This window comes from Schistocerca serialis, chromosome 3 (genome assembly GCF_023864345.2).
Source record: "Schistocerca serialis cubense isolate TAMUIC-IGC-003099 chromosome 3, iqSchSeri2.2, whole genome shotgun sequence".
NCBI classification, from domain to species: domain Eukaryota; kingdom Metazoa; phylum Arthropoda; class Insecta; order Orthoptera; family Acrididae; genus Schistocerca; species Schistocerca serialis.
Genome location: NC_064640.1, coordinates 940,283,256 through 940,297,040, shown reverse-complemented (window position 1 = coordinate 940,297,040; position 13,785 = coordinate 940,283,256). Strand labels below are relative to the sequence as shown.

The following is a 13,785-nucleotide window of genomic DNA, read 5'->3' as shown; positions in this document are numbered from 1 at the left end:
CTCTTCAACAGTGGGAAGCAATAAGGTGCTTAAAACATCAATTTAGGCCTGTGCTGCGATAGTGCTACGCAAAAAGAGATGAAAAACACGACCACACCATAACAATACTGACTCCGAAGTTTACTGGTGACACCACACACGCTGGCAGATGACGTTCACCGTGCATTCGCTATACCAACACCCTGTCATCGGATCGACACATTGTGTACTGTGATTCGTCACTCCACACAATGTTTTTCCACTGTTCAATCTCCAATGTTTACGCCCCTTACACCAAACGAAGCGTCGTTTTACCGGTGTGATGGGTGGCTTGTGAGCAGCCTCTCGGCAATGAAATCCAAGTTTTCTCACCTCCTGCCTAACTGTCATAGTACTCGCAGTGGAGCCTGATACAGTTCGGAATTCCTTTGTAATGGCCTGCATAGACGTCTGCCAGTTACATATTACGACCCTCTTTACCTGTCGGCGGGCTGAGTCAGTAAAGAGACGACGTAGGCCTGTACGCTTTTGTGCTGTACGTGTCCCTTCACGTTTCCACTTCACTATCACATCGGAGACAGTGGACCTAGGGACGTTTAGGAACGTGGAAACCTTGCGTACAGACGTATGACACAAGTGACACCCAATCACCTGACCACATTCGATGTCCGAGGGTTCCGCTGAGCGCCCCATTCTGCTCTCTCACGATGTCTAATGACTGCTGAGGTCGCTGATATGAAGTACCTGACAGCAGGTGGCAGCACAATGCACCTAATACGAAAAACATATGTTTTTGTGGGTGTCCAGATACTTTCAATCACATTGTGTATATCTGATGACTCTATACTGACATTATTGGCAAAGTTAGGCATGTTTGTAGCTACAAGGTCTAAAACAACTCCACCGCGTGTCAGTTGTCAAACTAGGTGATCTAAATAGATTTCGGAGTATATGTTCAGCACTGCTTCACAAGCCTGTTTTTCCACTCCACCTGCAATTAATCTATAGTCGTCCCTGTTTATTCTCCGTATGTTAAATTCATCTCAGTCTAATATTGTGTGATCGGGGTTCCTACAGTTTACTGAGCTAGATTTCCTTCTAATGATTCTACAATTGTTACATGGGAATCGGGAAGCCGGTCAAAAAATCATATAATTAACTTGAGGTCACCAAGGCCGGTCACTTACGTTCAGGTAACGTCACATGCGGAACCTATTTCGACCTCGATAGGCAAGTATTTATATCCATTGCTATGAACACCCCATCCCATGACGTCTATCTTTTCAATATACGATCGTGCGTCACTTGATATCGTGGAGCTTCCTACGTCGGGTTTAATACAGCTGTCGCTGCTGAATATAATTTGAGGGTGACAGCTTCACAGAGCGGCGTTTAATTCCGGGATATTGTGCCGAATGCATTGGTAATGTACAGTTAAAATCCTGTCATTCGAAGCAACATTGTTTTGTACGCGGTCTGGTTTCGCTCTCTGCATATCGACTGATGAGCGTTCACTAGAACACCTCAGTCTATCGCCTTGTCTGAGAAACTTTAATGTCATGGATTGAGTATGGCCCTTCTGAGCCCATCGATTCCATATTCGCATCAAAGTCGTGGGATCCCGATCATCGCAAGCAGCTATTTGCTGAGCGATAAACTGCAGTCTCGAAAGGCGTTGAGACTGCCACTTCCGAATCCCGACACTTACTACTGATGTTTCTCTTTCTAACACGCATTATAACACCATCTTGTTACAAACATCCAAAATTCAATTTTGATTTCTGAATACGAAACCAGTTACGTAATCTCTTCTTATACAAGGTGTTAAAAAAAAGTATTTCATATTTTGAGAGATGGTAGTGTGGACCAAAACAAAAAAAAAATCCCGTAAAAACGGGTTTTAAAATGCTCACTTTGGGAGCCATAAGCACTTGTTAATGTTCACTATCACATCTCTTCTACTTCAAGCTCTTTGCTGTTGCCAACGACCTGTAGCAAGCAAATGAGGACACATTCTTCTGCTATGGATATTGAACGCAGGAAACATCTGTTACTGTCGTTACTATTAACGGTGTTCACAGTTCTAGTTAAGTGCAACGTGTACATTAGTTCCAAGGGAACCAAACTGTATTTTGATAAGTTCGTTATATGATTTTACATTGTAGTTTTATCTTTACACTTATCATGAACGCACGTAGTAGGAATGCACACCATATCGGACACCTCCTTCAGAAATGTTTCAGAAATGTAGGCCGTACGTGATAGGAAACAGATTACATTAGAAGCTCTGCTGTGCCAGAGTAACGGAATAATGGGTTCTCATTTGTTTACTCAGTTGTTTGGTGTACCCTATAGGCCGTTAGTAACAGCAACGAGCTAGTAGTAGAAGAGACGTGTATGACAATAGCGAAGATGAACATGTGCTTACTGCTGTGAAGGCGTGGATTTTAGAGCCCACGTTTACTGGTCATTTTTGTCTTGTGTGCTTCATGTTACCACCTCCCAAAATAAGGAGTACTTTTTCCTCAACAGACTGTATATACAATGTAGATAGTGTTACTCCGAGCTTCTTTGTGTGGTTGCGCTGGGGTTCTTATCATCTGCGTATCGAGACTTCGTACCAAACTGGCCTTTGTCGCATGTCACTTTCACAGTGTTGCAGTTTTTTAATGGTCAGTTGTGTAGACGACAAATGTTTCTTGTTGCAGCGCATACAAGGAGCTCCCCGCGGACAGCAAGCAGAGCTACCTGCTTAGCGTCTTCCTGGGAGACATCGTGGCGTCGCCCAAGCTGTGTCGCGAACTGACACGTCGCCGGCCTTGCCAGCGCTGACGCCGCCTTCCCGCGCCTCGTTACCGTAACCCGATGACACTTCACGTTTCAGTATTGTTACAGCACCATAAACTTGTTGTTAAAAACATGTTAAGATGCACATGTAACTGTACATCTATAGAATAAGTACTATTTACTTCTTGTAACTGATTTAGTGTAGTGATAACCACGTTCGAAAAATAAAACAAGTGTTGTTTTTTTTAAAAAATGATTTCATTATCTATTCAATAGAACTATCACACTGTAGCCTCAAAGATATCTGAATATAGAGATAAAATGGGACAATAATGGACGTTGGCGGTATATCACACCTTAGGTGCTGTTAGAAATTGTGTGTGAGAGAGAGGAGCAGCTCTCACTGCAAGCAGAATCACCACGCTTTCTGCATGCGTAAAAATGCGGTGGCGCCTCCGAAAACCTTCCCACCAATGGCACCTTACTCTTTGACTTCCCAAGAAATATGTTTCTTATGGTCTTACGCTTTTTTTCCCGCGTGGAGAAACTTTCCTTACTCCAATGACTAAGCTAGCTGTGACGTTGGTCTTGCGTGAAACACTGCATCTCGATGATCCTGACCGCAGCCACTCATTATCCAAAAGTCGTGATTATTGCTCTTGAATGCAACATTTGCAGCCCGTTAGCTACAGGACTTAGATTTTAAAAATTGTAACTTATTTTATTTACGAAAAAATACTGTTTTTGGATCATAGCTAGAATGACTGCACTTTACAAAACTTATTCCAAAACAATTAAAATATTTTCATCAAACACTAAGGTAAGGAAGAAAGCAGTAATATTTCTATTATATATTAACTGCAGAGTCTTGAACTACAAGGTAGCAAGGGAGAGGACGTTGTTATGGGTGGCCAGTACCCTCTTTCTATAACAAAAATGCCCACTTGGATTAATACGGCTCTTTATTTACATGAACTGAAAGTTTTTCCTTAACTGGTATAGAGTCCACGTTCTGTGGTACAAGTTCATTAATAATACACTAGTGGAAATTGAAATAAGAACACCGTGAATTCATTGTCCCAGGAAGGGGAAACTTTATTGACACATTCCTGGGGTCAGATACATCACATGATCACACTGACAGAACCACAGGCACATAGACACAGGCAACAGAGCATGCACAATGTCGGCACTAGTACAGTGTATATCCACCTTTCGCAGCAATGCAGGCTGCTATTCTCCCATGGAGACGATCGTAGAGATGCTGGATGTAGTCCTGTGGAACGGCTTGCCATGCCATTTCCACCTGGCGCCTCAGTTGGACCAGCGTTCGTGCTGGACGTGCAGACCGCGTGAGACGACGTTTCATCCAGTCCCAAACATGCTCAATGGGGGACAGATCCGGAGATCTTGCTGGCCAGGGTAGTTGACTTACACCATCTAGAGCACGTTGGGTGGCACGGGATACATGCGGACGTGCATTGTCCTGTTGGAATAGCAAGTTCCCTTGCCGGTCTAGGAATGGTAGAACGATGGGTTCGATGACGGTTTGGATGTACCGTGCACTATTCAGTGTCCCCTCGACGATCACCAGTGGTGTACGGCCAGTGTAGGAGATCGCTCCCCACACCATGATGCCGGGTGTTGGCCCTGTGTGCCTCGGTCGTATGCAGTCCTGATTGTGGCGCTCACCTGCACGGCGCCAAACACGCATACGACCATCATTGGCACCAAGGCAGAAGCGACTCTCATCGCTGAAGACGACACGTCTCCATTCGTCCCTCCATTCACGCCTGTCGCGACACCACTGGAGGCGGGCTGCACGATGTTGGGGCGTGAGCGGAAGACGGCCTAACGGTGTGCGGGACCGTAGCCCAGCTTCATGGAGACGGTTGCGAATGGTCCTCGCCGATACCCCAGGAGCAACAGTGTCCCTAATTTGCTGGGAAGTGGCGGTGCGGTCCCCTACGGCACTGCGTAGGATCCTACGGTCTTGGCGTGCATCCGTGCGTCGCTGCGGTCCGGTCCCAGGTCGACGGGCACGTGCACCTTCCGCCGACCACTGGCGACAACATCGATGTACTGTGGAGACCTCACGCCCCACGTGTTGAGCAATTCGGCGGTACGTCCACCCGGCCTCCCGCATGCCCACTATACGCCCTCGCTCAATGTCCGTCAACTGCACATACGGTTCACGTCCACGCTGTCGCGGCATGCTACCAGTGTTAAAGACTGCGATGGAGCTCCGTATGCCACGGCAAACTGGCTGACACTGACGGCGGCGGTGTACAAATGCTGCGGAGCTAGCGCCATTCGACGGCCAACACCGCGGTTGCTGGTGTGTCCGCTGTGCCGTGCGTGTGATCATTGCTTGTACAGCCCTCTCGCAGTGTCCGGAGCAAGTATGGTGGGTCTGACACACCGGTGTCAATGTGTTCTTTTTTCCATTTCCAGGAGTGTAGTTCTCTTGCAGACAGTATCGGTAATCTTTCTATTACAAACTAAAGTCTCGCTGTAGTCCCGATATAGGCACTCTTCTAGTCGCTTTGTACCGTCGTAGCATGAGTGAGTGGGTGAGACCTACGGCCAGCGGCGGCGGCCTAAATACATGCTGTCAAGAGGGGGTTGCGTCGTGTTGCTTGTCGATGTGCCTCTGGTCTCTCTCGTCATATGCGCGCTTCGTCCAACACCTACAAATAGATCTTCACTTCATCTTTGCCCACCTGTGTGCAGGTGACAACTTACACCAGATATTAACAACAATTGTTGTTAGGGATGGGAAGTGAAAGCACAACTCTCGAGTCACTGGAGAACATCTAGAGGCATTTCTCGGAAAGCATGACTCATAAGAACCGCAGGCCGCTGTGGCCGAGCGGTTCTAGGCACTTCAGTCTGGAACCACGCGGCTTCTACGGTCGTAGGTTCGAATCCTGCGTCGGGCATGGATGTGTGTTCTGTCCTTAGGATAGTTAGGTTTAAGTAGTTCTAACTCTAGGGGACTGATGACCTCAGATGTTAACTCCCACAGTGCTTAGAGCCATTTGAACCATTTGAGAGCCTTGGAGATGCAAACATGCTTTGGATATCATATTTCGTGGCGCTCTGAGTCGGAAATAAATAATAGGCTCTGGCTTCTGCGGAGTGGGCCAACTGGCTCAGATATAAACGCAAGTCACTCTCTCTTTTCACAGGTAACAGTTTACGTTCAGTCTGGCCGACTTGCAATGCCAAACAACAGGAAAGTTCACTCATTTTATTTTGAGCTGTGTCAATGGTTTGTCGTGAGTGGAAGAAGGCTATACTAAAATCGGTACATGGAGCGCGATTTGATCGCAGTGAAGAGCAAACAATTAGCCTCAAGATATTTCATGGGTGTCTCACAAAATAAAGCGCTGTCTCATATTTGTTCCGGGTACGTCAGTTTGGAAAGCCAAAATACAACGGCCATGGTCCATCAATTGAGGAACCATGAAACATCTCAAGAGAGTTGCTTTTCTTTGTAGGTTACGAGTGCAGCTATGACTAATAACAACAGCGTGTTTCTCATTAGGAAAAAGTGATTTTATTTTCTTTCGTTCAATCACCATATGTGTGGCGTATTATTACATGTGCTGTTTCATGTGCAGCAAGCGTAAAATGTATTTGATGTCTATATATATCGACATTGCAACAATTAACGAGAGGTTGGCTGATTGGTTGGTTTGAGGTGTAAAGGGACCAAAGTACAGGGTAATGAGTCCCTTTCGCCTTATGCAAAACAGGTATCAAGTTAAAAGAATTCCCAAAAGCGGTCAGGGAAAGTAAAACAGAGTAAAAATAATGGAGAACCACACGGAAAGAGAAAACGAAAGAAGGTAACCAAAAGGGGAAAACGTATAATAAACGGAAGAGTTGTGGAGGGCATTAAAATAATGCAGCATATGGTGTGGGCTGGCTGATCACAAGAATAAAAAAGGATGAGCCAGCCACTCTGCAACACACTAAAATCTCCAGCCTAAATGATAAGGTGAGAAGAACAAACATAGGGAAAATACGAATACCAAGGCAAACAAACAGCAAAGAAAGAGTGAAAAAGGAGGTAGTGTGGAGGCCTGGGGGAGAAGGCCAGACGCCCACCCTTACTTAGACTCTGTCATAAAATCCCTTAATGAATAAAAAGTAAAGCTAAATCATTTGTTGAGGCACTGTCGCCCAACACCAGAGGCAGAGTACTAGAAGGTTAAAAGTCCGCCACAGAGCAGCTAAAATTTGACAGTCCAACCAGATGTGGACGACAGTCAAGAGGGAACCACAGAGGTACAGAGGCAGGCCCTGACGATGGAGGAGGTGACCATGGGACAGCCTAGTATGGCCGATTCGAAGCTGGCAAAGGACAACAGAGTCCTTGTGAATGGCTTGAATTGATGACCACTGCACGTTCGTTGTCTCCTTGACAACACATAGTGTATTTGGTGTACTGAGGGTGCGCCATTCAGTATACCAGGTCCCAAAAACTTTACTGCGTAAGACTAATCACAGATCAGTCTTCAGCAGTCCGATATCCAGAGTTGGGTTATCGTTTGCTTGTTTGGCCAGCTTGTCAGCAAGTTCATTGCCTGGGATCCCAAGATGTCCTGGGGTCCAAATGAAGGACACTGAACGTCCACAGTTTCTGCCGGCATAAAGAGACTCCTGGATAGTCATTACACAAATATGGTAAGGAAAGAAATGGACAAGAGCTTTTAGGCTGCTTAAGGAAGCATTACAGATGATGAAGGACTCACTTGCACAGGAGCGGATATGCTAGAGCGTGCGGGAGATGTCTGTCAACTCTGCAGTGAAAATACTGCAACCATCAGGCAAGGAGCACTGCTCAGTATGGCCAGCGTCACCGCAAGCGAAGCTAACGCGATCATTTCTGCTTAAAATGGTTTGTGTCTATGTTCAGTCCACTGTCGAAGAAGTATACAAATGCAGCAGCAGGGTTAGATAAATAACGAAACAGAGTTGAAAAATCACTCAGTGCCACAATTAAGTCAATAAAGTTGACATAAGCAGAAAAGGCAAGTGTTAAAAAAGGGTGTAATTCTTCGAGTTTTCACCTCTAGATCTACAGAGTACGGATTCAAGATAGCAACAAAACTAATGAGGTAGCAACTGTCTTACGATTTCTCTACTGACTGTCGATCTGCCTGCTAGTCGCTCTTTGACAGAAAACGTAAAAATCTTGTTTTCAGCGAGATTTGAGCCGAAAATGTGCGCAGTCTTACTGCTGACAGGTGAACAGGCTACTGCTAACATACGAGTACAACTCTAGCAGATAGCGATTCCTTGTCGTCCCACTGATTCTTACAATGGAAAATTTACAACGTAAATGGCGAAGTAAGCTGCAGCTTCTATTGAAACGCACTTCCTGGACTCAAAAACGTAAATTTACTATTTCTGTGTCATTATTCAAAAAAATGGTTCAAATGGCTCTGAGCACTATGGGACTTAACTGCTGTGGTCATCAGTCCCCTAGAACTTAGAACTACTTAAACCTAACTAACCTAAGGACATCACACACATCCATGCCCGAGGCAGGATTCGAACCTGCGACCGTAGCGGTCACGCGGTTCCAGACTGTAGCGCCTATAACCGCACGGCCACTCCGGCCGGCGTGTCATTATTTATTTGAGCATTATTGACAAGAGTTAATTTAAGTCCGCAGCTCGCGGTCGTGCGGTAGCGTTCTCGCTTCCCGCGTCCGTGTTCCCGGGTTCGATTCCCGGAGGGGTCAGGGATTTTCTCTGCCTCGTGATGACTGGGTGTTGTGTGATGTCCTTAGGTTAGTTAGGTTTAAGTAGTTCTAAGTTCTAGGTGACTGATGACCACAGATGTTAGGTCCCATAGTGCTCAGAGCCATTTGAACCATTTTTGAGTTAATTTAAATGACAAGAAAATATAGAGTGAATATACCAGGATAATTGTGAACCACACCAGACAGTAAATCGTCGGTCACATAGTTGCCTAACGTATTGTGTAGTGCTGTCAGTTCTTGATTAGACTAGCGACAAGAGGAATCCGTTTGCTCAGCCGATGTGAGTCTTGAGCTGGCGGGAAATCTCGCCTTCGAAGACGCACCGGAGTCAGCTGCCAGCGAGTGTACTGAGAGCAGAAATATCTAGTATAAGCTACTGACTTTCATTCGTATTTCTGTAACTACGATACGGGTCTAAATCGCATTTACGAGTAATATCCAGATGCACCGACCGCAGCTCTGACATCATAAATAAAGAGCAGGAAAACTATTGGGGCGGCTCTCCTCTTCAGCAGTTATCGTAGGTAATTTTGTTTTTCTGTCTTATGCGATTCTCCTGTTTTGCATCCGCGGACACTATTAACATTACGAGTAAATAACATTCATTTTAATATTATATACTTGAAAACAGTTTTCCTTGCGAATGTTTTCATTGGCATTAAATCAAAAGACAACATTACACTAATTACAAAATGTAAACATCCAGAAAGAAATCATAATCTGCGAATAACAAATTCAGACTGAGCAAGGAATTCTTTCACAATTATTGAAAAAATATGACTCAAAAGCCCCGGAGAAAATTAAACTACTGCGTGACTGCTGTGAAAGTTCTATTCGAACTTCTGATTACATGAAATGTGAAGCAGCCGTGATGAGAATGTGAAACTATGAACAATAATTGCTGACAGTAATGTGTCGAGTATGTCGTTCTTAAGCTAAATTGTCATTCGTTCCATAAAAACCAAAGAGGTGAAAGGAATCGCCTACTTGTAAGATTTCAATTTTACTGTTGGTGATGCTTTGGCGTTTAAAGCGAAAAGCAGCAGATGAACATCTTTTCAACTTTCAGACAAGTTAAGAGAAAGGAGAACCGAAGTAATAAGAAGAGGTTACCCTAAGTGAGCGTGCAATGGAATTTCTATGTAATACCTCACAACTACCGCATTTTGCTCGAAGTTTATTTCCCGGTTGTTTAACACTATAGACCCCTCTAGGCTATCACATATTTCACGCGAGAGCTATAGAAATGTAACTGTTAAAACAAATTGCTATGTGAAACATTACAGCATTTGCGGCCGAATCTCACTGAGTAGGCAGTGCTAATTGCAATTACATTTCATTCTAGAGACAACTGGCAAATCTTAATAACGTGACGGTAACATGGTAAGGTTTTAAGGGCGCACGACAGCAAGGTCTTTAGCGGTCGTAATAAAACGTAATAAGACGAGTGTTGGGGACTATCATAAAATCACTAAAATGAGAACTGCGCATAAAAACTAAAGCAATTCCTGAAAAGCTAGAACAAAGGCACAAAAAGCAACGAAAATCACAGCGTCAAACCCAACACATCTTAAAAGAGGGAAAGAAGCTGTGGAAAGAATTAAAAGAAGACAGAGGATACCTGCGATTTACTGATAGCTGGAAGAAAAGTGTGTGAAGTAGCAAGTCTCCAACACACTGAAATATCCAGTCTAAAAGCTTAGGATAGAGTCTAGACATATCACAAATTTTTAAAAACCTCACCACATTCATCTCGCCATCAGATAAAATAGAAGCCAGATCCCCATCTTAATTTGCTTATGCCCGTTGGTCACGAAATAAAACGCACTCATTTAACATGTGGCGTACGCATACTGATACGCCACAGGCATCACAGACAGGAGGGTCCTCTCGCTGAAGTAAAAAGCCATTTGTGAGCGGACGGTGTCTAATGGCGAGGCGGATCGGGGCCACCTCATCGCTCCGGAGTGACTAGCACGAGGCTCTCTAGAGCTGGACAGTTGGATTCAATAACCGCAGCTTATTATCCGTCAGCGCCTGACACTCCCCCTCCCATAACTGCAGGAACAACGACCTACCACCGACATGTTAGCCTGCAAGGGAATGGCGCGGTCTGTGACAGTATCTTCCCTGCAAACCTTCGTCTAATTGTTCATTTCCCCAAATTCCCACGTGCCCTGGTACCCAGCAGAATGACAGCTTCTTCCCTCGCCGCTGTAGGAAGTACAGTTGGTCCTGTATGAGCTGCAGCCAATTTCTCTGCCGATTACATGTGCCACAACTAGGGAACTAAGGGAATCGGAGCAGATGAGAAATTGTTTGCCCTGAAAACGCCTCATCTGCTCCAATGCCTTCAGGATCATAGAATTCTGTATGGGTATGGGGAATGAGAATCCTGAAGACGCAGTTGGGGAAGACGACGGAAACCGTGATGCCTTTGAAAAATGTTAAAAAACAGAGATTGAAACGTAAAATTGAGAGTGTAATCTTTAATAAAATTCGTCAAATCGAAAATAATTCCGGGCCTCTGTAGGAGCCAAGGTGGAGATCTACTCCAACTTAAGTGTAAGACGTTAAAATCAACCTCACCCAACTGTAATAGGCAGCAGGGCGTTGAGGTTCTATGCGCTTCAGTCCGGAACCGCACTGCTGCTACGGTCGCAGGTTCGAATCCTGTCTCGGGCATGGATGTGTGTGATGTTCTTAGGTTATTTATGTTTAAGAAGTTCTAAGTCTAGGGGACTGATGACCTCGGATGTTAAGTCCCATAGTGCACAGAGCCATTTGAACCATTTTGTAATAGGCAATCCTTCGCGCGAATCCCCTAGCGCCTCGTCGTTCGTTGCCAGTTACGAAAAAGCCTTTCCACTGGAGGCCGAGCAGGCGTATATCGCGTTGATAGTGTTTTATACACTTGGTGTACAATGAGAAACAGTCGCCTGATGTGAAACGGCGGCTCAGCTGCTTCAGTGCAGCAGCCCTGTATGGGGCTCATTGGCAACGCCCCAATGGCTAACCAAATCCCTTCATGGTGCACCACGTCCAAAATCTTTAAATAACATGTTCCTACAGACCCATACACCATGTACCCATAATCGAGCCAAGGTCGCACTAAGCCTCTGTAAAATATGAGCAGACAAGTTCTCATGAATTGTGGCTAAGCCATTTTAAAATACTTATTGCTTTGAGGGACCGTTTTTTCAGGCTCTTATGATGTAGCAACCATTTAAGCTTCGAGTAAAATGTGAGACCAGGAAGCCTTACTGTATCTTTAAAATTAAGGAGAGTGTCCCTCATCCTCGTCTCAGGGAAGTGTAAAACAGAATGGCAACGACTAAAAATAAAGCATGGTCGAAGTGTTAGTTGCAACTGACGTGTTGTCGTTTCAAGACCGGAGAAGAAACTGAAAACAGGGAAGTCATCCACAAACAAGGGACACTGGGCAGAACATTTAAAAACTGCAGTAATACTATTAACAGCTATGGCACATACTGCCACACTTAAACACTACCTTGAGGGACACCGTTCTCCTGCTCAAAGCAGTCAGGGAGGACGAAAATAGCCTAGCGAGAGAAAGGACCAAATAAAGTGGGAAAACATCCACGAAAACCCCATTCATGGAGCTGCCTGACAATAAGAAGCCTCCAAGTAGTCTCGTACGCCTTCTCGATGTCAAAAAAATATACCCAGGAGATGACGCCGGCGCAGGAATGCCTGTTGTACAGCCACTGCCAGAAGAGCCAAGTTATGAAATATGGAGCGATACCTCTTGAATCCACACTGTAAGCGACTAATTAGGTGTCTGGAATGTAAGATCCAGACAAAGGGGTGGTTTACAATCCGATCCGTGTCTTCTGATGGTTGGTTGGCTGATTTGAGGGAGAGGAACAAACAGCGAGATCATCGGTCCCATCAGAGAACGGAAGGACGGGGAAGGAAATCGGACGTGCCCTTTCAGAGGAAGCATCCCAGCATTTGACTGAAGCGATTTAGGGAAGTCATGGAAAACCTAAATCAGGATGGCTGAATGCGGTTTTGAACCGTCGTCCTCTCGAACGCGTGTCCAGTGAGATAACCACTGCGCCACCTACCTCGGTCATGGTCTTCCCCGCACAGCTAATGAGGCAATAATACGATAACTACTCGGGCAGATGCGGTCTTTCTCAGACTTCAAAAGAGGAATTAAAATTGCCTCTCTCCACGAGTCGGGAAATTTATAACCCTTCTGGTGTGTGTGTGTGTGTGTGTGTGTGTGTGTGTGTGTGTGTTTGTGTGTGTGTGTGCCTTTGGTGCTTACAGGCGCTCGAAGGCGAGGTTATCAGCGCTCTTACTCATATTAAAAGTACCAAATGTGGAAAGAAGTATTAAACTGGGACCATACACGTTAAGAAAAGATGCCATCAGGAGACAAAGCACAAGTAAAACAACAAAGGGGCCAAAAAATAAGGCACAGGAAAATGTCACTTTCTGGTCACTTACTTAAAATATGGGCGAGCCAGTCACCCCATGAACTTATTAAAACCATCCCCCTAAAATCTGTATAAAAACGTTGGACAATCCACAAAACTTTAAAACTCGAACCACATTCGTTTCATCATTACCTAAAATAGACTGCAGATCCGTCGGCAAATCAGGCGCAGGCCGCTGGTCGAAAATAAAATGAAGTCTTATAAAATGTGGCGCACAAAGATCTGTACGCCACAAGCGCAGCAAGTTGGAAGATCCTGTCGCTGGAGCAAAAAGCCATGCATCGTTGGGCTGTGGTCTATGGGAAGGCCACTGAGGAGGACCTCGTCCCATTGACGTGGCTGGAAGGAGGTACGCCACTGCCTAGTTGTGAGCCTTACGACACGAAGCGTACTGTCGTTTACTTCCAACCACTCATCCTACCACCTACGCAAAACTCTGGAGCTCAACAATGACGCATAGCACAAGGAGGTTGGCACACTGAAAGACTTGAGGATCAAGTCACGCATCCTAGGCTGCTAGATTACCCCTTCCGTTTCCCACAATTCCCTGGAGCCCTGGTACCCAGCGGAAAGACACCTCCTTCCCCAGCTGTTGTACGTGGAGGAGGCCATCCTGGATAGTCTGGACTGCTTTATCTGCTATGCACTAACGTTTCAGAGAATCGGAACAGACAAGTAATTTAGCACTGGAAGAAAATCTCACCTGCTCCGGTGCCCACAAGATTGCATGCAATTCTGCATAAAAGACAGTAAATGATTGAGGCAGTCGGA

At 45.3% G+C, this 13,785-nt stretch overlaps 1 protein-coding gene across 1 annotated transcript in view; it reads left to right on the top strand.

The window, feature by feature from the left end:
• Positions 1–3,019, top strand: part of LOC126471268 (uncharacterized) — a 53,059-nt gene extending 50,040 nt beyond the window's left edge. Inside the window, exon 3 of the mRNA XM_050099387.1 lies at positions 2,688–3,019. Coding sequence (XP_049955344.1) covers positions 2,688–2,811 — 124 coding nt within the window. The 3' untranslated portion in view covers positions 2,812–3,019. The remainder of the gene's footprint in view (positions 1–2,687) is intronic.
• The last annotated feature ends 10,766 nt before the right edge of the window (positions 3,020–13,785 follow it).